Source organism: Camarhynchus parvulus, chromosome Z (assembly GCF_901933205.1).
Source record: "Camarhynchus parvulus chromosome Z, STF_HiC, whole genome shotgun sequence".
Taxonomy (NCBI): Eukaryota; Metazoa; Chordata; class Aves; order Passeriformes; family Thraupidae; genus Camarhynchus; species Camarhynchus parvulus.
The window spans coordinates 60,765,364-60,788,911 of record NC_044601.1 but is presented as its reverse complement, the minus strand read 5'-3'; the positions used below and the strand labels follow the sequence as shown (position 1 = coordinate 60,788,911).

Here is a 23,548-nt window from a genome sequence, read left to right as displayed (position 1 = left end):
GGGTCCCAAGGAGTTAAGGACTGTCCCCGCCCCAGCCCCGCCCCGCCGGTGCCAGCGCTAGGGGCGGCGGAGGCGCAGCGCCGGGCCGCGGCGGGGTCGGGGGCGCCGGCGCCGGGCCATGAGCGCGGAGCGCCCCGGAGCGCCGCCCGCCCCGCGCCGCCGCCGCCGCCGCCGCCGCCGCTAGCATCGCCCCGGGGACCGGGAGAGCGGCGACGCCCCGGCCGCGCGGCTGCCCCGGCGGGGATGTGAATGGCGCTGGGGGTGCTCGGCGGGACCGACATGGAGTGGGAGAAGCTGCCGCGGCGGCCCGGGGAGGGCGAGGGGGAGGTGGCGGGACCGTGGCCGGGCTGCGGGCGGCTGCGGCCCTCCTCGTACCGGGCGCTGCGCAGCGCCGTCTCCACCCTGGCGCGCATCGACGACTTCTACTGCGAGAAGATCGGGGCCGGCTTCTTCTCCGAGGTCTTCAAGGTGTGCGGGGCGGGAGCGGGGATGGCGGGCCGCGGGGCATCCCGCCGGGATCGGGCGTCCCCCGGGACCGCGGCTACAGCGCAGCCCCGGCCGCGCCCTCGGCCGGGGACCGTGATCCCCCCGCAGCCGGGCGAGGCTGGGGCTGCTCCGGGCGGTGCCGTGCGGAGCGGACCTGGGGACGCCGCGCTCGCCCCGTCCCGGCCGGGGCGTTGTGCCTCCGTCGCCCCGGGCAGGGGGAGGGGAGCGCCGGCTCTGTTTACAGCCGGGGAGGCTGAGCGCTCCGAGCGCCGCGCCGTGGGGTGCGCGGGGTTCGGGTGGCGGGCAGCCGAGCCGCGGGGACCCCTGTCACAAGGCTGGATAGCCTTGGGGTGTGCCGCTGGCAGGGAATCCAGGTAGCGTTCCTAGGCACTCCAAGGTGATGTCCGGCGTTGCCGGGCCTGCCGAGCAAGTGATGTGCAGGATTCCCCGCGGGACCTCCACGAAGGTGTTTGGCTGTGGGACAGGGGTGTGATGCCGTAGAAGAGCAGGGGGCTGACTCCTGGCTGAGCCCCCAGAGCTGTCTTTGTCCTCCATCCGCTCTGGGACTGTCAGGGTGGGGATGCCTGTGTGTGGCCCGTGCCCAGGATGGGGTTGTGTGAGTGCTGGTGGGGAGCTCGGGGTCTCCAGCAGTGAGGCAGAGGTGCATGCTGGCAATATCCTGCCAGGCCAGTGCAGTGCTGCTGGGGACGAAGGGCTGTGCCTCGGTGTCACCACTACCTCTCCCAGCAGAGGGGAGGTGTGTGCATGTGTTGTTTTGGACCTCAGCATCGCTTAAGGTACCACATATATACCGTAATCCATGGGCTAGGACTGCACTTAAGTGGTGATCTACTGGCTTCATATCCCTCAAAGAGCATCTTAGGGCTGGACACAATCCCCACTACCTGCCACCACAGTCACTGAGGTCACATGCAGCACAACCATTAGGGCATTCACATCCTGGCAGCACCCTGGGGTCCCTCTCCAGCCCTGACACCATTCCCCTCTCAGCAGGGGGACCCCGAGACCTGTTTCCTCTTCAGCCACCAAAGAGGTGTCCTGTGAGGGGCCATGGAGAATGTGCAGAGAGGTCCCTCTCCTCCATGCTCCCTCCTGGAGCTCCAGTGGAGCCATGACCTCCCTGCTGGCTGGGTTTCTGCTATTGATCTCTGGCTTGGAGTGCACAACAGCACCTTGGAGCAGAGGGAGGCATTTAATAATGTCAGGCGTGGATATGGCTCTTTAATAATGGATGCTCCCGTGTCTCAGCGAGGCCACAGTCTCTTCTTGCCTCGCTGTTTGTTTTCCCACTCTCTGCAGGAGCCACAAAGTGCTCCTTCTCCCATACATTGTTCAGGTTCTTGTAGGGCCACTGGCACGTAGGATTTGGGGGATTTGGTGAAGGTTGGGGGGTGGGAAGGGATCAGGATCAGTAGTCGACATGTGTGTATGGTGGCAAGGAAGCAGGGATGGGAGGGGGCCAGATGGGGCTTTGTGCTCGTGCAGTGGATTGAGTCCAAGAGCTCAGCAGGATGGTGGGGTAAGCCTGGGATCTGAGCTGGGGTTTGGCCGCCAGAGCTTGTGAGGAGGACAGAGCTTGGCAGGGCAGCCCAGGACCCATTTTCCTCTCACCTCCCTTGCTCCTTCTGTAGCTTTCCAAGGCTGTGGGCACTTGAATCTGCCTGCTCTGTGTGGCTCCTGAACTGTGTGTCATTCCAGCCTTGGTGGGTGAGGGGGACAGAGAGGGGACCTTGACATCTCTGCCCCTGTGCAGGTAGCTCGGTCCTGGTGTGGAGCTGAGCCAGGGCCAGGCAGGGTGCTGACAAGCATCTGACTGTCTTCTCAGCATTAAAACCAAAGGGCTCAGTGTGTCCTAGCCCTGGTGTCCCAAGCTAGCCCCTCCAGTCAAGCGCCTCTCTCAGAAAGGCTGTCCAGAGCAAACAGGAGACACCAGTGACAAGAAGCTGCTCTTTTTCATGGCGCTTGTTCATAGCTGATTCCCCACTGTGCTGCAGAGCAGGGCTGTTTTCCCTCTGGAGCAGCTGGTTCTCATTGCCTTTCCCTGTGCAATTTCAGAGGCACTAGCCCCCCCATTTTCTCAGATACACAGACATTGCAGGAAGCCACCTCTCTATTTCCAATACACTGAGCAGATTGAGCCAGGTCTGTTTGTGCCAGGCATTTTCTCCAGCCCTTAAACCATTGTTACATCTCTTCCCCAAATCCCTCTCTTACTTTCCCATGTGCTGCCTGCAGCAGACACAGGTGCTGTGAGCAGCATCCTTGGGGCTGTATCCAGAGTCCTTCACTCATCTGAATCTCAGCCTCATGCCCTGATGTTGCACGTCGTCTTGGAAATGCCGTCTCCCAGGGTGCAGCTCTATGATGTGCTCTGTCCAGTGCCCCATTTCCATGTCATTTTGTGTGTGTGTGTGTTTGTGTGGTTTAGCAGCTCCCAGGATGGGCATTGCTCAGGAGAGGGTTTTGGCATCACTGTCACTTGCCCATCTCTGCTCACTTCCCCACCAACCTTTGGAGTTTTCTATTTACTTCCAATTTTCCGGTGCAACTAATGGAGCAAGTCCCTTCCTCTTATCTGCTGCCCTTCATCAGGGACCTTGCCTCGTTTTACAGAGCAGAATGAAGCAGCGTGACACTGATAGGGAAACTAAGGCAGGCAGGGAGGAAGTGAATTAGCCAAGGTCAGCCAGCCATGGCAAGGCTGGGAGCAGCCCTGGCCCCGCAGCTGCCGCTTGGGAGTCCTGGGCACAGGAAACGGGTTGTGCTGACCAGCTGGAGACCTGCCAGCCCCTCTCCTGCTCTATCACAGGGCATGCTCCCGGCTTGCCAGTCAGGCCAGGCAGTGATCTGCCACTACAGTGTAACACTGGCACTGCCCCGGCCCCTGCTGTGCCCAGGGAGAACAGGAGGTGGGGGTTGCTGATGCTCAAACACCCTCCAAGAACAAGCTTTGTCTCATCCTCAAAGTCTGTCTTGACTGATTCTGCCTTTTCCATTTGATGAGCACGCTTTGCAGTCCCAGCCTGTTGTGTTACTGGGATTCCTGTGATCCAGTTGTTGTGGGTGGCTGTGGGGTTACCAGTGGCATTGCTAGCTCCCTTGCCCCTCTCCTGTCTTCCCCACAGAAGTCTCTGTGGTGAGGGGTGCAGGATGGTGTCCCTGTGTGACTGTGCCCTGCCTGTGTGGGGCAGGGGAATATGCAGAGGGTGGGGCTGTGTGCCCCGCTGTCCCCAGTGCCGGCTGCAGGGCGGGTGGCTGCTGAGACCTCCGGGTGGGGAGATGTCAGGGAGCTTTGCCCCATGTCTAGACGGGAGTGCCGGCTGTGGGGAGGGAGCAGGCCGTCTGCTTGCTCTGATTAGCATGCTCTTTAAATAAGACTCTAATTTCCGCTGTTAAAAGAGCTCAGATCCCTTGTGCCCAGGCTGGGGCTGCCGCCAGCCCGGCCCATCCCCCAGCCCTGTGTGCTGGTGGCAGATGGGATGGGGACCAACATGCCACGGCGCCCTGGCTCACCCGCGGTACCCCCTGAATGGACCAGCCATGTGGGATGCCGGGGAGCATCGGTGAGGGGCGAGGGCTTGCCTGTTTCCTGGGTGGGGGACAAGTGGCTTGCCCTCCCCCTGCAGCCCCACACGGCTGCCCGGCTGAGCTCAGCTCCGGGGAATGCGCTGGGATTCCTGGGCACCATGCCAGGGTGCATGAGGGAGGCAAGAGGGGACACCTTCCTGCCCGAGGAGGTTGTGCTGCCTGCTGCCTTCTCTGGAGGTCAGTGAGGGAGGAAACCTCCTTAGTGGGGGGCTTCGAGCCCCCTGCAGTCATGGCTGATGCCCTTTGCTGCTGGGTCTGTGTCAGGGGGTGGCCAGGGTGCTGGGCTGGTGCTGGCACCGGGACACACTGGGTAAACTGGCCAGTGCCTGTGGGAGTCATGGAAAGGGAGCATAACTCCTTCCCTGCTGTCCCAGGTCTGGGCTGGCCTTGAGCTGTCCCAGGTGTGGGCACGCCTTGCAGGGGAGACGGCAGAACGGGGCCTCACAAGTGAGTTCATTGGACGGCCTCAAGGACATCATGCCCCATGGGGATGGAATCACGGAAAAAGACATTGGGGCAGGGCTGTACTGGGCAGGAGCTCCTGGGATCCCTGGGATAATTCCTGAAGAAGCAGCTTTCGCAAGACCTTCCCTCCTCCAGGTTGCCTCTCCTCCAATCTTAAGGTGTCCAACCCCATGTGACTGCACTCAGCCCTCACACAGCCCATTCCAATGGCAGGTGGCTTTTTAATGAGGAATTCAGGCACGAGCACCTCCCGACTGACCGTGTGGGGCTGAGCTGGTGCCCACCAGATGCTGCTCCCTGATCCACTGCTGGCAGGGAGCTGGCCAGCCCTGCGGCCACGGCCACCAAGTGCCAGCACTGTGCATGCCACACGGCATTCCTGGCGTGGGCGCGTGGCGCCGGAGCCGTGCCGCCTCCAGCCATCCCGGCGGGCATGAGCCTGCCTGCAACACTGAGCCCGGTCCTGCTGTCTGGCAGCTGCTGGTGCCAGCCAAACTGACCCAGCCAGTCCTGCCAGCCCCACGTGGCGTGGGAAGGGAAGGAAGCAGTGCCACCAGGAGAGCTGGGTCAGGAATCATAGCTTTTGCTGGGCAGCACCCAGCGCCAGAGGCTGGGCAAGGCTGTGGGTCCTGCTGGCCTTGTCCAGGCTCTGCCTTCCTCAACCCCCGGCTCCATGGGGAGCTGGAGGGACCAAGGGAGACTGTGCCCACCCTGCTTTGGTCACACAGGCCATCTCCTTAAAGCCTGCACTGAAGCCTGGCTGAGAGCCCAGTTTCTGTTTCTGGTGCTGCCCTCAGCTGCCCCACTGACAGGCATGGGGTGGAGGAAGGACAGCGATGGATGAGATGGGTTGGGGTTGCCCCTTGCCCTTGGTCCAGGTGTGACCAAGGAGTCCTAGGGCGTCAGGATGACATTGGCAGCAGTTCCAGGTGCTGCTAGGCAGTGGTGTGGTGAGCAGGGTAGCAAGCACAGGGAGGACTTGGAGCCCCATTAGAGGGAGCGCTCTGGGTGCTCCCCACAGCAGGCACTGCGGTTACACCCTGGGACAGGCTCTCCCTGAACCCAGGAGCTCAGTATGTCCAGTGCTCAGCAAGGAGGAGTCATGGGGAAATCCATCCTCCCTTCTCCCTGCAGCATGCTGGAGTGCCAGGATAGGGGCCTGTGGTGGCAGGTGTCCAGGTGTCCCCTTGCCACTCGTCAGGGTCCATTCTGAGCTCTGCTGTCACGTGGCCCCTGTCGGTGGGTCAGGAGTGCCAGCTGGCTGTCTGGGGCTGGCTGGAGGTGGCACAGGTGTAACTGGAGCGGGGTGCCCACAGGCAGGTGTCTGCTGAATTATTCAAAGCCTCTCCATGAGCTCAGGGAGCTGATGGTGGCACGGCACAGTTATTGCCTTTCACTTCCACTATGACTGGGACTGGTTTGGCATCAGTGCGCACAGACATGTAGAAGGACTTTCATAGAGCACTCATTTTCCCCTGGGCCTTTTGAAGGCATGTGCTGCTGCCCCATCCCCTGTGTGTTTTCTGCTGGATGGATCCCCATCATGGCATGCACCCCAGGAGCAGTGCTGGCCATGGGGTGAGAGGAGAGCCCTGGCGGGCCCAGCATGCCAGCCCCCCTCTGTTGTGGTGGGGACAAGGGCCAAGCTGTGAGCAGGACAGGGGTGCTGGACATCCTGCCTCCAGCCAACCCCCTGTGTTTTTCCTGGGAAGGCAATCCCTGACGTGAGGGGTGTTGTGGGGCTGGCCAGGGGCTGGCACCAGCTCAGCAGCCTCAACCAGCATTGACTAAAAAGGAGAAGAGCAGGGAGCTGACGGCAGCGCTGAGGAATGCCTGCGCCTCCGTGCACAGCTCTGTGTGTGCTGGGGGGCAGCTGGGATCCACTGGGTTGTCCCCCCGGGCAGCTGCTGCTCCGAGGCGGGGGTGGCATCCCACCCCCAGCAGCTGCTCAGGAGGGGACCCTCAACACTGGTTTGGTCCCCCCATAACAGTGTTAGGTCAGGGCATCCCGTGCTCTTTCCTTGCCCTGCACATGCCAGGGAGCTGCAGATGGACGGGGTGTCCGTGCTTGGCCATGCTCCAGCTGCTGTTCTTGGCGGGGGACCAGGCCCCCTGATCGCATGACAGTGTCGGGCTGGGGCTGGCTAAATATACAGCTCATCCAGGCTCCATGCCCTGCCAGACTAGCACCAAGCACTACAGCTGGCCACACCTAGAGCTGGTCCCGAGGGGCAGTGTGCCCCCTCTTTTCTCCACCCCATGCTGGTAGAGTCTGGCTGGCTGGTGCTGTCCCAAAACAAGTCCTCCCTGATGCTCCCCAGTCCTGTACCTGCCTGTTCTTACAGTGGAGCTGGGCTCACAGCTTATGGAGCTGTTGTTGCCTCTCAGAGTTCAGGGCAGTGTAGCATGGTGGAGGGAGCATAACAACCAGGGTGCCCCAGGAAGGATGGGGCTGTGTGTCATCAGTCCTGGGAGTGCTTGGAGATGTGGGGAAAGTGCCCCCCTAGCCCTGGTGGTCCCTGGGGTGCCATGGGATGCTTAGCTCCCCTCTCAGGGCTGGGGTAGGAGCTGGGTGAGTCCTGGTGTCCATGGGGGCTGCAGAGGTGGGGCTCAGCCTTCCCTGCACCCTCCAGGTGCGGCACCGCCAGTCGGGGCAGATCATGGTGCTGAAGATGAACAAGCTGACCAGCAACCGGGGCAACATGCTGCGGGAGGTGCAGCTCATGAACCGCCTCTCGCACCCCAACATCCTCAGGTAGGACCTGCTTCCCCACTGCCAGCCCCCCCTTTTCCCTAGCCTGGGGATTTGGAGCTACTGCTGCTGCTGGATAAGCTCTTGGGGCTGGTCCCTGCCACAGCCACCCTCAGATTCCCTCTGTCTCACAGGTTCATGGGGGTGTGTGTGCACCAGGGACAGCTGCATGCACTGACAGAGGTAAGAGTGTGGCAACAGCCATGAGTCTCGGGGTTCCTGCAAGCCTGGGGAAGGGACAGTGATGCCTATGAGGACACATTCTGCTGGGAGGCTGTGGTGTGGGTTGGTTGGAACATGCATTAGGAGGAGAGATGGGCATGCAGTGTTACGGGGGGGAGGGATGCTCTGGTGCGATGGCCTGGCTCTCCCATCAGTACATCAACGGTGGGAACCTGGAGCAGCTGCTGGACAGCCCTGTGCCCCTCTCCTGGTCCATGCGTGTCAAGCTGGCCCTCGACATCGCCCATGGCCTACGCTACCTGCACTCCAAGGGCATTTTCCACCGTGACCTCACCTCCAAGGTATGGGATGTTCCAGGGCACCGCATTCCTGTGTTGTCCTGTACCCGAGTTGCTGCCTTGCTATCCCAGGTGTGGCAGGCTGGGGAGCAGGAGGCTGTGCTGTGCCTGGGGCATAGGAGGCTGTGCTGTGCTGGGGCATCCTGAAACCGGTGGCCAGGGAGGTAGGGCTGGTGCACTTGGTGTGACAGGTCCTCCTGTGCCCACAGAACTGCCTGGTGCGCTGCGAGGCCAGTGGCTACACAGCTGTAGTGGGTGACTTCGGCTTGGCAGAAAAGATCCCCACCTACAGGTATGTGGGCAGCATCCACCTGTCCATCCCCGTCCCTGGAGCCCACTCAGAGCAGAAGCTGGAGAGGGATGGATGTTGGGGATGCAGCTAAAAGGGTAGGAATGGTGTTTCCAGAGGGCGTCCCCAAAGGGGCAATAATTAGCATTGACTCCATGACTCTCAGAAGGCTGATCAATCATTCATTATACTACACTTATTAAGAAACCCATCACCCTCACCAGACAGTCAAGATACAGGTGAACCCAATTGGTCCTTCAATCCAAACACCACCACCACCAGTGGCCAGTTAAGAAATCACCCTTTGGTAAACGAATCTGCATAACACATTCCACATGTTCTCAACAACAGGTGCAGCAAGTGAAGATAAGAATTGCTTAGCATTCTTTTCTCTGATCTTCTCACAGCCTCCCCCACGATAATGCCTGGGAAGTTGTGCATTGCTCTCTGTGGCCAGAGAGGTGCTGCCACAGGAGTGGGGGTGGTGAGATAGTCCCTGGCAGGGACTCCAGGAGCAGTTTGGGAATGGCTAGGAGGGGATGGAGAAGGGGGAGGTGTGATTGGGGAGAGATGAGTTTGTAGAGTGCATGGAAGAGGCTTAGCCCGGGAAGGGGAGGTGGAGATGGTATCTGGGCTGCTGCAGCAGGGGAATGGGAGGTTGGACATGTGGGGGACTGGGCAGCCTCTGATACTCCACCATGTCTCCTAGTGAGGGCAGCGAGAAGGAGCCGCTGGCCGTGGTGGGCTCCCCGTACTGGATGGCACCCGAGGTGCTGCGTGGGGAGATCTACAACGAGAAGGTGAGGCTGCCCTGTGTGGGGCTTTACTCAGGCTTGTGCTGCCGGTGGTTTGCAGAGTTTGCAGTCCTGGGGTGCACCCAGAGGGAAGGAATTGGGCATCCCTCTGGTGACAAGGTGCCAGAGCTCCAGTGTGGCTCTGCAGGGAGAAGGGCTGTGGCCTTGCAGCGTGGTGGGCACATCAGCTCGGGGCTGCAGGGTGCCCTGATGAGTCCCTGCTCTCTGCAGGCCGATGTGTTTGCATACGGCATCATCCTGTGTGAGACCATCGCTCGTGTGCCAGCTGACCCCGACTACCTGCCCCGCACTGAGGTGACTCTGGGATGGGAATGGGGAGTTGTGGGCAGCAGCACTGGGGCTGGGACCACTCCATCAAACAAGGGGGGGGGCAATTCTGTGTTGGGCAGAGCCCCATGTGCAGGACTGGTCCCACATCTCAGGGCCAGGGTGCTGTGTTCCACTTGCTGCCCAGGGAGGAGTGGTCTCTGCTGGTAACCTCAGAACCATAGTGAGCCTGGAAAGGAGAACAGGGCAGTTGCATTGAGGCAGAGGGCAGAAGCGGTATCTGTGTCATAGTATCCCCCAATCTTTGCTCACTTTGGGGTGACGTCAGAGTCCTCCCCTGCTGTGTCCCCACTGAGGTGCTTCCAGATCCATGGTTCTGTGTGACAGTGCAGGGGGGAGGGGACCAGCCCATGTTGGGTCCTGTGGGCCTTGTGGTGCCCCAGAAGAACCAACCTTACTCTTCTTCCTTTCCCTGGTGCAGGATTTTGGTCTGGACGTCACCACTTTCCGCACCATGGTGGGAATTGATTGCCCAGCAGCCTTCCTCCAGCTGGCTTTTCACTGCTGCAGTGTGAGACTCCCACCTCCACGGGCTGCCCTTCCCAGCCAGGGCAGGCGGGCAGGACAGGCTGCCTTGCCTGCTCACAGGGCGAGCAGGGAGCTGCCTCTGCTCTGCAGGGCTCCCTGGGGTGCTTGAGGAGGCACAGCCCTGACAGGGAATCCCTCCTGCCCACAGATGGAGCCCACCTCCCGCCCCTCATTTCTGGAAATCACGCAGTGCCTGGAGAGCATCCTGCAGCACCAGCTGGGCGCCGAGGGTGCCAGGACCCGCCTGTTCAGCATCGGGGAGAGTCTGCCTGCATCTGGAGCTGCAGCCACACTCACTGGTACGTGGGCGCCTCGGGGACAGGCCATAGCAGGGTGTAAAGGTGGGGGAGTGTGCGGTTTCCCACCCCACCCCACCAGCTGTAGGGGAGGAGACAGGGATGTGTGAGGTCTGCAGGATAGAGCTGGTCCCTGTTCCTCCCGTGGGGTGTACCCCTACCTTGTTGGGTGCCCAACACCCCATAGCACCCCACAGGGGCAGCTGCTGGCTGCTGGTGACACTCTCCTGTGCCCATGCCCAGGGGTGGCCAGGAGGCCAGCCAGCCACACCGAGCAGTTGCCCGTGCGTGAGCTGGAGACACAGCACCTGCAGCCAGACCAGCGCCTGTCCCGCAGCCAGTCTGACATGTCCCCTTCCAAGTCACCCACCCTGCTGGGGCCGCTGGAGCCTTACAGCGGGGCCAGGTCCAAGGAGACGTCCCCCCGTGTCAACCCCTTCTCCCAGCGTGAGGACCTCAAGGGGGGGAAGATCAAGCTCTTTGACACGCCGAGCAAGTCGGTCATCTCGCTCACCTTCGACCTGCCGCCCCCCACCCCGCTGCAGCTCAGCAACCCCGTGACGCCTGAGCCCGCCGTGGAGGTGCAGTGTGACTTCTCAGCACCCACCACCAGGCCCCGCAGGTGCCGCTCTCTGCCCTCCTCTCCCGAGCTGCCCCACCGGGGGGGCCTGGAGCTGGCTATGGGGTCCTCTCATCCCACTGACGACCCCCAGCCCCCCGCCCTCCTTCCTCCCCCAGCCTGGGGAGCAGCCCCCAGCCCCAGCTCCAAGGCAGAGGAGCAGATGGACTGCAGCCCAGACAGCTCCGGGCCGCCGCAGCCCAGCCCACTGCCCCTCAACAGCAACTTCATCCGCACTTCATCCTTGGGCACGCGGGCCTGGCAGCCAGACGTGCGGGCCCCCAACGGGCTCCTCATCAACAACAACAACCACATGATGGTCAGCAAACCTCTGGCCTGGGGCAGCGGGCTGGAGCACGGCTGCTCGGAGCTCAGCATCTCCTGCGCAGCAGCGCTGGAGCGGACGGAGCGCTCAGCCATGCTGCCTGGGCACAGCTCTGGTGCCATACTGGAGCAGGACGAGGTGCTGCCCTGCCCTGGCTGCTGCCTCAGTCCCTTCAGCTTTGCCTCCATCTGCCACCGGCCAGCGCCCAGCCCGCCCCGCTACCAGAACCTCAACTGCGAGGCCAAAAGCCTCGTCTGCCACGATCGGGGCCAACACCAGAAAGCCCCGGGGCCAGTGCTGGCTGAGCCCAGCCTGAAGCTGCCGGAGGCACAGTCCTAGTGATGGGGACCCTGGGGAGTGGGGCTGAGTCCAGCTGCCCCCTGCACCCCTGTGCAGCCACAGCACTGGGTAGTGCAGGAGCCTGGCACATCCCCACGGTCTGTCATCACCCGGCACGTGGTGGCCACCAGTGGCCATGGTGCCAAGTGCTGTGGCTGCCGCGGCGCTGCCCAGGCACTCAGGCACCCACCCCACCAGGATCAGCCTTGGGGATCTGCAGGGAACCCTGGAGGTGGGCTGGGTCTCTGCTGGGGACCAAAGTGCAATAACACTGCTGCCCTGAGCACTGCCCCGAGCGGCAGGGCTGGTCCCCCGCGGGGGCCACGGGGCTCAAGCCCTGGATCCAGGACCCCCTTCCCCAAGGGCTCACCCTTCTGCAGGCTCTCGCAGAGGGGTTTACGATGAGCCTGCTCCCTTGGGAGAACTGGGAGTTCCCTGCGCCCAGGCGTGTGAGAGGGACTGGGCTGGGGTAGAGAGGTCAGCGTGTGTATGTGTGTTTTTTGGGGATCCTGGGGGGCTGGTGGGTGAACCCATGTGTGTCCACAAGCGTGGGGAGCACAGCCAGTCCCTGACATGGGGAGAAGAGGGCAGGGGACCGTAGAGGGGCAATGCCTGTGGGCAGTGCACGGGGAGGATTGCCAGCACTGGGGTTGTCCCTGCCTGACCAATGCTGAGGGTTGGGTGCTGAGTCAGCACAGTGCCTCACATCTCCCGGGCATGCACGTTTGGGAGCAGGATGCTGGCAGAGGGGCCAGGATGCCATCCTGGCATCATGGGGATGGGGCCAGTGGGCAGCACAGCTAGGCTGCCTGGCCCCCGGCAAGGGTGGGAGCCGGCTTTCCTCCCTCCTGCACAATGCACTGGTGAATGCAGAACTCTTTGTGGTTTTTATTATTATTAATAATAATTGCTAGTAATATATACCCAGCTTATTTAAAGTGTTCATTAAAAACTGAATGTCCCAGCAACTCTGACTGCTGGTTCTGTTTCTTGGATGCACATCAGATGCGGGCCCAGAAGGTTGCATGGTCTTGCCTGGGCATTCTGGGGAACTCCTCCAGGACTGCAAACCAGCCTGGCTCAGCCCAAGATCTCAGCTCCCCTAAAGCACCCATCTTGATTGAGATGCCTTCAGACAAATTCTCTTTCATTATTTAGGTTCTTTGGGTTCATGCCCCTGAATCCACAGTGTTTGCTGTGTGTACAAGAAAACCAAGAGCAGACAAACCGGGTCTCTTTATTGCTATAAAGTGAATTTAGCCAGCAGACAAGACAGACGAGTGACACATGCCCCCTCCAAAAAGCTTGCCTTTAACACCCTTTTGCTCTTCATGCAAGCTTACTCACACAGCAGTTCATCAACTATATATGGCACACACAACCTTATCATAAACCGAGAGCATTTTCGCCTGGTTGAACATCACTTCCTCTGCTCTCTCCTGGCCACAGTGTTACATCAGGGCTACTTTGCTTAATCTTCACATGTGCACGTGTCTAGCAGCTATTTTAAGTCTTGATGAGTTGTCTTGCAAAGCGTGAGCCTGCTACAAGTGCCTGAGTTAACTTTTGCTTTTGAAAAGCACAATCACACCATGGGACCCTAAAGGTCGTTGCTCTACTTTCTAATTTGCGCGAAAAAAATCCCCAAACGTCAGCACAGGCACAGGCCAGTTCAGGCTCAGCTTCCCTCCATGGGTGCTGAGTTTTGCCGAGGCTGCTGAGTGCTGGGCTGTCTGAAAGCCATGGCCAAGCTGCTCCTGCGATGGGGTCAGGCAGAAAACTCCTGCTGTGGGGAGGGGGCTGTGTGGGAACGGGGCTGTGCTGTCCCCAGCTCCTGCTCCTGACATGCCAGCACCACAGCTCTCTCCGTGCTGGGCATGTGGCATGGCTCCAGCCATGCGTACCAGTGCTTGATCCATTCTGCAGCCGGTTCTGAGCTCCCCACTGCCCACAGCCATTGTGCTCAGGAGGACCCAGAGTGTCCCATGCAGGTGTGGGGTCGGCTGTGGAGCCTCTCCCACTCAGCCAGAGCACACCAGCTGGAGGCATCCATGCTGCTGGGCATCACTGGGAAGGCCCTGGGTGGCCCAGGGGCAGCGGGCTGTGGGAGGGAAGGGGTTGGCTGGGATGGATGGGACATCCTGGGCTGGGACAAAGCAAGGCTGGAGCAGAGGTGGTGCAGGTGCTGCAGGGGGAAGCAGAGGAGGGTGAGTGTGGAGGTGAAGGTGAGATGCTGCCCAGCCTCCACCACCTGCAAGGGCTGGGAAAGCACCTTGCCAAGGGTTTTCCCCCATCTTCCCCCTCCTTTGCTGAGCCACAGCTTCAGCTCTTGAGCTACCTCAGACCCCAAACACCCATGGCAGTGAAGGGATGGAGGCAGGCTCCATGCAGCACAGGGAGGTGACTGCATTCCTCTCCCTTTCCATGGGAGAGGGAGTCAATATCCCAGAGGCAGGGCTGCCGGCTCCCTGCTTTCCTCCGGGCACACCCCACAGGGCCCGTGTGTCCCTGACTCAGCAGGACTCACCACAGCAGTGCTGGGGCCAGCAGCCATCATCACTTGAAAGGGAGGCTTGGCCCTGCTGCCTTCTCACAGATCCAGAGGTGCAGGTCACTGGGACCAGTGCACTGGGCGGGTTTGATGCTCCCATGGCTTATTATGGCACAGGTTCCATTCGATTTTGACTTCCACGGCCTGAATGGGGAAACAAACAACACATCAGGCACTGACATGTTCTTTCTACAAACACTGCTGAGGCAGCTGCCGCTGCTGACAACTGCCTTTTGTACGCTGGCAGAGGAGGGGTTGGATGCTGCAGTCAAAGGGGGATCTCCCAGTCCTCCCCTACTGATTTCACAGGCTGAAGGCTCAGCTGTTGAATCCCTGCATTTCCCGGGCAGGTTGGGAAACACTGTAAAAGGTTTGCAGTGCCTGTGACGCCCCTTTGGCCTCCCCCCTCTCAGCTTCTCCTCTGGGGGCTGTTCATGCCTGCAGTGGGGAGAGCCAGGTCCTCCCTGAAGACACAAGGACAGCCAGAGGAGCTGCTCGGGGCACAGCTCCCGTGGCGGGGCTGAGGATGGAGGGCCAGCTCCCCAGAACCTGGCCAGACAGGTTTGTTCCTCCCCAGTGCTCTCAGACACTGCAAGAGGAAGCAGCAGCGAGCTGAGGAGGTGGTGCACGTGGCAGGGAGGAGCCCAGGATTCTCCACAGAAGGCTGTGATCTCCCTTTGATCTCCCTTTGGAGAGGAATCAAGAAGGTATGTGGGAGATAGACATGGCACTCTTACACCTTGCCTAGGCCTCAGATAAAATTTGGGGTTTCTTCTGTCCACTCTTGCTGCCTCCTGCTTCTCTTGCCCTGCATTTTACCCACCCCCCTGGGTCCTGGCTTTCCATTTGCGCGTCCTCTGAGCGCCTCATCACACCACTGCACCCACCTTCCCTCAGTCCCTGCTGCTCTGATGCTCTTTGTTTCCCAGGGCCTCTGCCTGGAACTGGGTACTGATGGGATTTAAAACACTTCCTAGAGCCATGCCAGAGGAGGGGAATTTTGGGAAGAGACAGTGCTGCCACGTACCTTTCATAAAGGGACCCATCCACCCAGAACCAGGCCTCCGAGTCTCCCTCGCTGTCTTCCTCCAGCCAGCCATAGTCGTACCAGGGAAAACTGCCCTTCTGCAATCCAATCCAGTATGAGACATCTGCATTCTTCAGGAAGGTCTGGAGAAAAAGAAAAAGTGCTTTTCCATGTTTTATTCCATGGCACCCATGCACTGCAGTACTATATACTTCACAGCAGGGTGGTCGTCTCCCCAAGGAGTCCCTGGGGCTGGAAGTTCTCGAGCCCTGGTGACCTGCTCCAGTTTGGGAAACATCCAGGGGTGCCAGAGCCTTTCTATCCCATGTCAACCACCAGCCATGTGCTCCAGAGAACAGTCTTGCACCCTCCAGTGTTTTGGCAGGACAGGGGGCCCCCAGAACCATGCTAGCCCACCTGCGGGCCTCATGGCTGGACACACCATCTCCTGCCCTCAGCTCCCCCAGCACCCTACCGGCACAGTCCAACGACTCCAGGATTTGGTGACGAGGAGCTGAGAATATGTCTTCTCACACTCATCTCTGCTGTCTTCCCACGTCTTCTTCTCCGAGGAGATGAAGAGGCACTTGCCCCTGTACAGCAGCCAGCCCGAAGGGCAGCAATCTGTGGGTAGGGGCACAGCTGAGGGGCTTGCTCAGCCACAGATGCCCTGGAGGGGTAACAAGGAATGGCCCCCCACCTTCCCAGCAGACATCACAGGCCCAGTGTCTGCTCCAGCACTGCTTCAACTCTTGGACCACTCTGTCCCCGCCATGCGGCCAAAAAAGCCAACACTTGCCCCGTGGCACCTGCTGAGCAGTGCCGGTGCTGGAGCACCCCCTCCCTGCTCCATCACCACCCTACCTATGGCTGTGCAGGAGCGCAGGAGGGCCACGGTGCTCTCGCTGCTGTTGAGCCTCCCCTGCAGCTCCTGCATCTCCCTCTCTGTCCTGCCCAGCACCCCCGTGATGCGGCGCAGCTCCAGGCTCAGCCTGTCCAGCTCCAGCTGGCTGATGTTGCCCTCATGCCACGCTCGCTGCAGCTCCTCTCTGGCCCACGCCAGCTCCAGCTGTGTCTGCTCCAGGCTCTGCTCCTGCGCCCTCAGCTCCTGTGACAGGCGGCCCTGCTCGGCCTCGTGCTCACGGGAGGAGTCCTGCAGGCTGCGGGTGACCTGCCAGTCTGGGGACAGGGGGGTGAGCTGGGACATGAGCATGGGGACAGCTCGGATGTGGGACTGACCCTGCTTAAGGCAGTGGGATGGGCAGGGAAGGATGCAGCAGGGAAGTGTACGGTTAAGGGTTGGGCAGGATCTGGCAGGGGAGAGCAGGACAAGGCAGGATGGGCACAGGAGCAGACACAGCAGGTTAAGAGCAGGGAGGGTGCTGCAGTATGAGGCTGGACAATGCCGGGATGGGAAAGAAAAGGAGCAGAAACAGAAAGTAAGGTGAGGAAGAGGGATGATGGGAGGCAAAGGAGGTGCAAGGGATCTGCGAGGGATATAGGCCAGCTTGTGGCAGACAGCACAGGGACTCAGCAGTGAGCGTGCATGAGCATGCCTCCATCCACCCACAGTGCCCACCCAAGCCAGATGCCTCCCTGACCCAACCACTCCCTGCCCCAGATGCTCACAGTCCCCCAACTCACAGCAAGCTCCCAGGGCCACGGTGGCCACCAGCAGCAGGCAAGTTGTCAGCAGCCCCACAGGGATGCACCACCGACGGGACCAGCACCCTGCGTGACACAACAGACATCACCTGAAGAGCTGGAAAAGCCCTGGCAGCCCCCAGACCTCCCTCCTGGATACAGGCAGGAGAGTGGTGGTATGACAGCACAGATGGTGTGGTGTGGGTGATAGGAGTCGGAGGACCCCAAAACACCACCCACAACCCAGCCCAGAACCACCCTGGGTCTGCTGGAATGCCACTGGATGCTCACCTGGGCTGGGCTCTGCTCCGTCCCCATCCTGCCCTGCCAGTGCTGGCTGGGTGCTCTCGTAGGGGCTCTCTGCCTCATTCATGCTGAAGGCTGTAGGAGGAAGGCAGGGGAGGGCAGCCAGGGCCGTGGGGCTGGGCACGGCAGGGGCAGCGTGGCGGGGCCTGTGGGCTCTCACCTGCCTCCAGTGCCTGGCTGGCCGTGCTCCGGCCCCCCATCACCTTGGCAAACCTCAGGTCAGCATAAAGCTGGGCCATGTGGGGGGCGCTGGGCGAGCCCTGAGCCTCGCCAGCTCCCGCTCCGCCCTGGGGATGCCTCTCTGAGATGTCCCCTTTGCTCCCGGTGACTGCGCCGTCTCTCAGAGGTGCAAAGGAGAAGTGCAGCCAGCATCTGCAGAAGCAGAAGTTTGCTCTGCACTGGAGCAGATGGGACTAGTGAGGCACGGCTGCGGGGACCAGCACCCTCTCATTGGTCCCAGAAACACCAGCCTGTCCCCTCCTACGCCCTAAAAGTGCTCATGGTCCCCCCTAGGCACAGGGCAGGGCGAGGGCAGCACAGCCAGGTGTCACAGCAGGGGCACAGCAAAGGATGGACCCAAATCTGTGGATCACGGGGCAGAGCAGGGCAATCCTGAAAACAGGAGCAAATTGCCATGTGGACAGCTCCGTGGAGGGCTGGAGGTCTTCACAGACAGAGATTTCCCCCTCCAGCCTCTGAGAATGGGAATTTCCCCATGATGTATTTTGTTCCACTACCTCTGATCCCCTCCCTGGTCCCTTCCAAAGAAGACCCCAGCTTTGGCATTGCTCCAAAACAGCCCCGGAGAGTTACAAAGATCAGTCCCCTTTGCCTTCCCTTCCCAAGACCACAATCCCAGCATTCACAACACCTTCTTGGTCCCTCCAAACACCTTCTTGGTCCCTCCAGGCCCTCAGTGTCTCAGAGGTCTCTACTGAACTGTGTCCAGAGAAGAGCAGGTTTCAGAAGGGATGTCCCTAAACCCTCCCACTGCTTCTCATCGCCTCCACTGCCTCCCACTCCATTCCACTAGCTTGCCATTGCCTCCCACTGTCTTTCAGATGGCCAGATGGGCACATCTGAACACAGCCAGTCCCTGGGACAGCACTGGAGGTGCACAGTTGTGCAGGTGGAGCACAGTGTTACATAGCCAGTGTCCATCATCTCTGCAAGAGCAAGGGAAGTTCTTCCTCAGTAAAGGCAAAAAATCAAAGCTAACTTCAAAGGGGACAGGAAGAAGGTTTAGAAAACGAAAAGTTGGGCAGCCTCTACTCAACCTCCTGGAAGAAAATGGAGCATGTCCACCTGGGCGTGCAGGGGCCCAGACCCAGGGAGGACATGCACGGAAAGTCCAGTGGAATTTACTGGGTCACTGCTCAGTGTGCCTTCTACTGCTTGGAAGCACCAGCCTGGGGATGAGGGGAGAGCAATAGGGCCATTTATCATGACTCTTCAGTGTCTGGGATGTGGTTTTCCATAGTGTATTTGGTGGCAGAGTGGAGAGATGTGGCCATGATGAGAGGAGAAGTGAAAGCTCATGCTGCAGTGTAGAAGTCTCTTTCAGGCATTAGGGCAGTGATGCTCAGATCCTGGAGCAGAGCACCAAGAAGAGAGAACCTCCATCCTGGATGGAGTCAGCAGCAGAGCTCCCTGTTCCTAGCTGGAAGCCAGACCTGCTCTGCCCTGCCCCAGGAAATCAGATGAATTCTCTGTAGGCTGAGCCCTACAGCTGTGCCCCAAGTTGCACCACCGCAGTGCCATCCCAGGGGACCCTGAGCCATTTCGGGGGGTGGAGGGGGAGCCAAATGGTGGTGCCTGGCCAATGGCAGGGCGCCGCTGCCGTGGCCGTACTTTCCCCTCCGTCGCTCCTCACCACACTTCTGCTTCTGCAGAAACCAGCTGCATTTTCATTAGAAGCGGAGCAGAGCCCGCAGGGCCGCCCGGGGCATGGCCCAGAGTGTGGTCTACGCCGACCTGAAGTTTGCGGCGCGGCCCCCGTCCACCGCGCCCGACGACGATGACAGTCCCTACGAGAACGTGTCACCGCTGGGGCTGGTGACAGCAGAGCCCAGCCCAGGTGGGGCACAGGGAGCAGCCGCGGGGGCGCAGGGCACCGGGAGTGATGCCCGTGGGGGGATGCCCACGGGGTGATGCCCATGGGGTGATGCTCACAGGGTGATGCTCACAGGGTGATGCCCATGTGGTGATGCCCATGGGGTGATGCTGCGGGGGCTCCTCTCTTGCAGGGCGCTGGACCCGGCCATGGCGCGTCCCCACAGCGCTGCTGGTAGCCAGCCTGCTCCTGCTGCTGCTGCTGCTGGTGGCCGTGGTGGCCCTGGGTGCTTGCCGTGAGTCAGTGGCTGTCTGCCAGGGGTGGGGGCTCCGGGAGGGCACTGGGCTGGGCGAGGGACTGGCTGCGAGGGCTGCCAGGGAGGAGGCCCGGGCTGGGCTCTGGGGCTCCTGCATGGCCTCCACGAGCTGCCGCACACTGCCTCTACCACTGCCTCTACCACTGCCTCTACCACTGCCTACCACTATCTCCCTTTGTCTCCCCTAGTCTTTTCCACTGCCTTCCACTGCCTTTCCATTGCCTTCCCACTGCTTCCCACCCTTTCCTGTGGTCTTGCCCTGGTTTCCCACTCCCTGTCACTGCCTCCCACGGTCCTCTCACTGCCCAGCCTCTGCCATCTCACCACCTTCCGCTATTTCCCAATCCCTCCCACTGCCTCCCACCCTCTATCGCTGCCTCCCATTTCCTCCCACAGTCTTCCCGCTGCCTCCCATTGCCAACCATTTCCTCCCATTTCCTCCCATTGCCTCCTACTCCTTCCCATTGCCTCCTAATCCCTCTGACTTCCTTCCCATCACTGCCTCCCATTGCCTCCCACTGACTTGCCACTGTCTTACATTACCTCTCACTTCCTTCCACTTCCTCCCACTGCCTCATGTTGCCTCCCCATTTTATTCCCACCGCCTCCTGCTGCCTTCCCATTGCTTCCCAATGCCTCCCTTTTCCTTCCCATTTTCTTCCCATTGTCTCCCATTGCCTCCCACTGCCCTCCAAACCCTCCTACTTCTTCCCATTGTCCCCCACTGCCTTCCACAGCCTTCTCATTGACTCTCCTTGTCTTCCCACTGTCTCTTGCTGCCTTCCAATGTCTCCCCTCCACCTGCCACCACTGGGGCTTCCATTCCCTTCCCACTGGCACCCCCAGGACAATCTCCACCCACAGCCAGATACTCTTATCCCACTCTCTCTTGCCAGAGGCAGGCCCCAGGCAGGGCCCCATGCTCATGTCCCAGCTCACCCCCCTGTCCCCAGACTGGCAGGTCACCCGCAGCCTGCAGGACTCCTCCCGTGAGCACGAGGCCGAGCAGGGCCGCCTGTCACAGGAGCTGAGGGCGCAGGAGCAGAGCCTGGAGCAGACACAGCTGGAGCTGGCGTGGGCCAGAGAGGAGCTGCAGCGAGCGTGGCATGAGGGCAACATCAGCCAGCTGGAGCTGAAAAGCAGGAATGCCAAGCTGGGGCATGCCCAGCAGAAGATGGCTGTGTTGCAGGAGGAGCTGCAGGAGGTGCAGGGGAAGCTCAACACCAGCGAGAGGGCCGTGAGCAGCCTGCGTGCCTGCGTGAACACAGGTAGAGCGTGACGGGGCTGGGGCACAGGTGACGCTGCTGCTGCTGCTGCTGTGAGGATGTGGGGGCTGAACTCAGCCAAGCTGAGCTCCCCAGGCATCCATAGAAGGATGAGCACCTGAGCTGTGCCCCTGCCCCCAGATTGCTGCCCCTGGGGCTGGGTACTCTTCAAGAGCAAGTGCCTCTACATCTCGGTGACAAACAAGACCTGGGAGCAGAGCAAGGAAGACTGTGCAGGGAGATTTGCTCAGCTGCTGGTCCAAGATGAGTGGTCGCCACTGACAGTGCCGGTACAGAGCAGGGGGGCTGTGGTACGCCAGGAGGGTGGTGCTGGGCAGAGCCCCAGCTGCAGCAGTATCTGTGGAGGTGCCAGGGTGGCACCATGAGCCCCAGGGTGGCACCATGAGCGCCAGGGTGGCACCGTGACCCCCAAGGTGGCACCGTGACCCCCAGGGTGGCACCATGAGCCTCAGGTTCCCATCCTGGCAGTCTGATGGGAGAAGCACAGCCATCCCTGGGGCTCCTGGGCGCCTGGCAAGTTCTAGTCATGAAGCAGGTGGCTGACAGCTTCTCTCTCCCGTAGTATTTTGTGCATGCGTCTAAGGCATACTACTGGATTGGAGGAAAATCTCCTTATATGGCAAGGAGACTTACGTGGATGGAGAGCAAACAATCCTCGTAAGTGCAAGAGCCCTTGGCACAAGCCCCTGCCCTTCAGCCATGCTAGAAAGGTGCTGTTTTGCCCCTGTGACTCCCCTCAGTAGAAAGGTTGATGGCCTCCCCTGAGCAGTGCCCCAAGGGAGGGGGTTGAGGGTAGAGCCGAGCTCTGGGGTGCAGTGCCAAATATCCAGTGGTAGAGAAGAAGAGCAGGAGGAGGAATGTGACACTCCTCAGGCTGATCTCTGTGCCAGGCGCCTTGCCTGCCCCAGCAGCACTGGGATCTATGGGAAGTGGTGTCCATGGCGAGGAGGCTGTCACTGCTGCCCTCTTTCCTAGGAAACGCCATATTCCAGACTGCTGGTCACTAGTCCGCGGGGAAATGTGGAATCAGCCATGTGACAAACCCTACCCGTGGATCTGCGAGAAATCCCCAAATCTGAGCAGGGCACCTGAGACTCGTCCTCTTTTTCTGGCCAAGGACTGACTGCTGCCAGCCTGGCTCCATCCCTGGACTCAGGACCAGGAGCTGGGTGTGCCCCCTGAGATCCTGCCCCCGGCGCACGCTTTGCCTCAATTGCACTGCAAAACTGCTGGGGAAAAGTGTCTCTGTTTTAAAGCAAGGAATATGGAAAACAGACCTTATTCCCCTCTCCTGCACTCATGCAAACACGTGTTATACTGCTTTGCACTGTGCCACTGCATGTCCCTGTGTGTCCTGGCCAATGCAGCTCTAGTGCAGAGCCCAGCTCTCACCTTCTTTGTTGCCCCAAGGCTGCCAGGGATGCAGGATCTGCCATTTGCATATTTTTGGAGCTGGGAATGACACACTGATGTCCTCAATCTGTCCATTTTGGGGAGACCTGTGGATTTACAGCCCGTCCCTTCTCTCAGCATTGACAGCTCTCGTCCTGGCCTTTCTTCTGCCTTCATCACCTGCCCAGAGCTGGGTCCTGCCTGGAAAGGGTGCTGACAGTGGGGCCATCAGCATGAGAAAATGCTGGGAAGCCCGGAGACCGTTTAGGAAGTGGGGGAGTGCTGGGGAGCTTTGAGAACATGGTGGATGAATGAGGAAACTCTGAACCCACGGGAGGAAAACGAGGGCAATGAAGAGCCCTAAGACCGTGAGAGGTGAATGTGGGAATCCTGAGACCATGGAAAGAAAGGGAGCAGCGTGGAACTGCAAATGAGGATGGCTCTGAAAAAATGGAGGTGCACTGATAAGACCCTGGGAGAGAGGAAGGAGCACTAGGGAGACTTGGGAACATGGGGGAAAAGGGAGACCCCTCCCTCCAAGGGGGAAGGATCCCTAAGAATGTGGGACCTTATCTGCCAAAGGAGGGTGATGAGAGACCCCGGTCCAGGACCCAGGGTGACCCTCTCTGCCTCAGTCAGTGTTTCTGCAGAGAAGGGAATGTGTTGGCAACCATTTTGCTAAGCTGGACCTGCAGAAGCCAGCACAGCTTCCCCACAAGTCCTGCCCAACCAACCCAGTGCCCTTCTACAGTGGAGTGATTGCACCAGTGAACAAGGGAAGGGCTGCATGTGTGTCATCCATCAGACTTCTGTAAAGCCTCCAACATAGTCCTCCTCTAAATTTGAGATAAATGGATTCAATGGGTGAACTGTTCACTGGAAAAGTTTGGACAGCTCCATCCAGAAGATAATGCTCAATGGCTCCATGTCCTCATTGGACGCTGGTGATGGTGTTGGCCCTCAGGGATTCACCTTGGGATTTATGTTACTCGGTACTTTTGTCAACAATGTGAACAGTGGGATCAACTGCACCCTCACCAAGTTTGCAGATGACACCAAGCTGAAGTGGTTTGACCCATATGAAGGGCAGGATGCCATCCAGAGGGACCCGAAAAAGCTCGAGGAGTGGCCCATGGGAACATCATGAGGTTTAACAAGGCCAGGTGCTGGTGCTGCACCTGGGCTGGGACAACCCCTGGTACCAGCACAGGCTGGGCATGACCAGCCCCAGAGCAGCCCTGCCCAGAAGGGCTTGGGGGTGCTGTGGGTGAGAGGCTGCACATGGCCCAGCCATGGCACTCACAGCCCAGAGAGCCAAACGTGTCCTGGGCTGCATCCAGAGCCCTGTGGGCAGCAGGGCAGGGAGGGGATTCTGCCCCTCTGCTCTGCTCTGCTGAGACCCACCTGGAGCACTGCATCCAGCCCTGGGCTCCCAGCACAGGAGGGACAGGGACCTGCTGGAGTCAGCCCAGAGGAGGCACCAAGGTGATCAGAGGGATGGAGCACCTCCATTGTGAGAAGAATTGGGATTGTTCAGCCTGGAGAAGAGAAGGCTTCAGGGAAAACTTACTGTGGCCTTCCACTACCAAAAATGGCTACAGG

At 60.2% G+C, this 23,548-nt stretch overlaps 3 protein-coding genes across 3 annotated transcripts; 2 read left to right on the top strand and 1 right to left on the bottom strand.

The window, feature by feature from the left end:
- Nucleotides 1-249: 249 nt before the first annotated feature.
- TESK1 (testis associated actin remodelling kinase 1) lies at nucleotides 250-12,339 on the top strand. The gene is made up of 10 exons (XM_030969413.1): nucleotides 250-468; nucleotides 7,194-7,315; nucleotides 7,447-7,495; nucleotides 7,690-7,836; nucleotides 8,043-8,125; nucleotides 8,832-8,922; nucleotides 9,148-9,231; nucleotides 9,686-9,775; nucleotides 9,941-10,091; nucleotides 10,332-12,339. The coding sequence occupies exons 1-10, from the start codon at nucleotides 250-252 to the stop codon at nucleotides 11,369-11,371; spliced, it is 2,076 nt and encodes a 691-aa protein (XP_030825273.1). The 3' UTR covers nucleotides 11,372-12,339.
- Nucleotides 12,340-13,927: 1,588 nt separating this feature from the next.
- On the bottom strand, nucleotides 13,928-17,138 carry LOC115915790 (B-cell differentiation antigen CD72-like). The gene is made up of 7 exons (XM_030969468.1): nucleotides 17,060-17,138; nucleotides 16,885-16,974; nucleotides 16,594-16,680; nucleotides 15,814-16,128; nucleotides 15,425-15,573; nucleotides 14,950-15,092; nucleotides 13,928-14,066 (listed from the first exon to the last, which is right to left on the bottom strand). Exons 1-7 carry the CDS (start codon nucleotides 17,136-17,138, stop codon nucleotides 13,928-13,930), a joined length of 1,002 nt encoding a protein of 333 aa, XP_030825328.1.
- A 1,708-nt stretch (nucleotides 17,139-18,846) lies between these two features.
- On the top strand, nucleotides 18,847-21,677 carry LOC115915593 (B-cell differentiation antigen CD72-like). Its single transcript, XM_030969108.1, has 6 exons — nucleotides 18,847-18,976; nucleotides 19,146-19,247; nucleotides 20,222-20,536; nucleotides 20,675-20,823; nucleotides 21,117-21,211; nucleotides 21,530-21,677. The coding sequence occupies exons 1-6, from the start codon at nucleotides 18,847-18,849 to the stop codon at nucleotides 21,675-21,677; spliced, it is 939 nt and encodes a 312-aa protein (XP_030824968.1).
- The last annotated feature ends 1,871 nt before the right edge of the window (nucleotides 21,678-23,548 follow it).

Bases quoted from the DNA above. Each gene is read 5' to 3' on its own strand.
- TESK1 (XM_030969413.1), top strand. From the start codon at position 250: ATGGCGCTGGGGGTGCTCGGCGGGACCGACATGGAGTGGGAGAAGCTG. The intron at 8,126-8,831 runs GTATGTGGGCAG...CATGTCTCCTAG, and splicing joins GAAAAGATCCCCACCTACAG to TGAGGGCAGCGAGAAGGAGC. The intron at 8,923-9,147 runs GTGAGGCTGCCC...TGCTCTCTGCAG, and splicing joins GGGAGATCTACAACGAGAAG to GCCGATGTGTTTGCATACGG.
- LOC115915593 (XM_030969108.1), top strand. From the start codon at position 18,847: ATGGCCCAGAGTGTGGTCTACGCCGACCTGAAGTTTGCGGCGCGGCCC. The intron at 19,248-20,221 runs GTGAGTCAGTGG...CCCTGTCCCCAG, and splicing joins GGTGGCCCTGGGTGCTTGCC to ACTGGCAGGTCACCCGCAGC. The intron at 20,537-20,674 runs GTAGAGCGTGAC...CCCTGCCCCCAG, and splicing joins GCGTGCCTGCGTGAACACAG to ATTGCTGCCCCTGGGGCTGG.
- LOC115915790 (XM_030969468.1), bottom strand. From the start codon at position 17,138: ATGGCCCAGCTTTATGCTGACCTGAGGTTTGCCAAGGTGATGGGGGGC. The intron at 15,574-15,813 runs GTAGGGTGGTGA...CCCTACCCACAG, and splicing joins GCGCTCCTGCACAGCCATAG to ATTGCTGCCCTTCGGGCTGG. The intron at 15,093-15,424 runs GTAGGGTGCTGG...CTTTTTCTCCAG, and splicing joins GGAGTCGTTGGACTGTGCCG to ACCTTCCTGAAGAATGCAGA.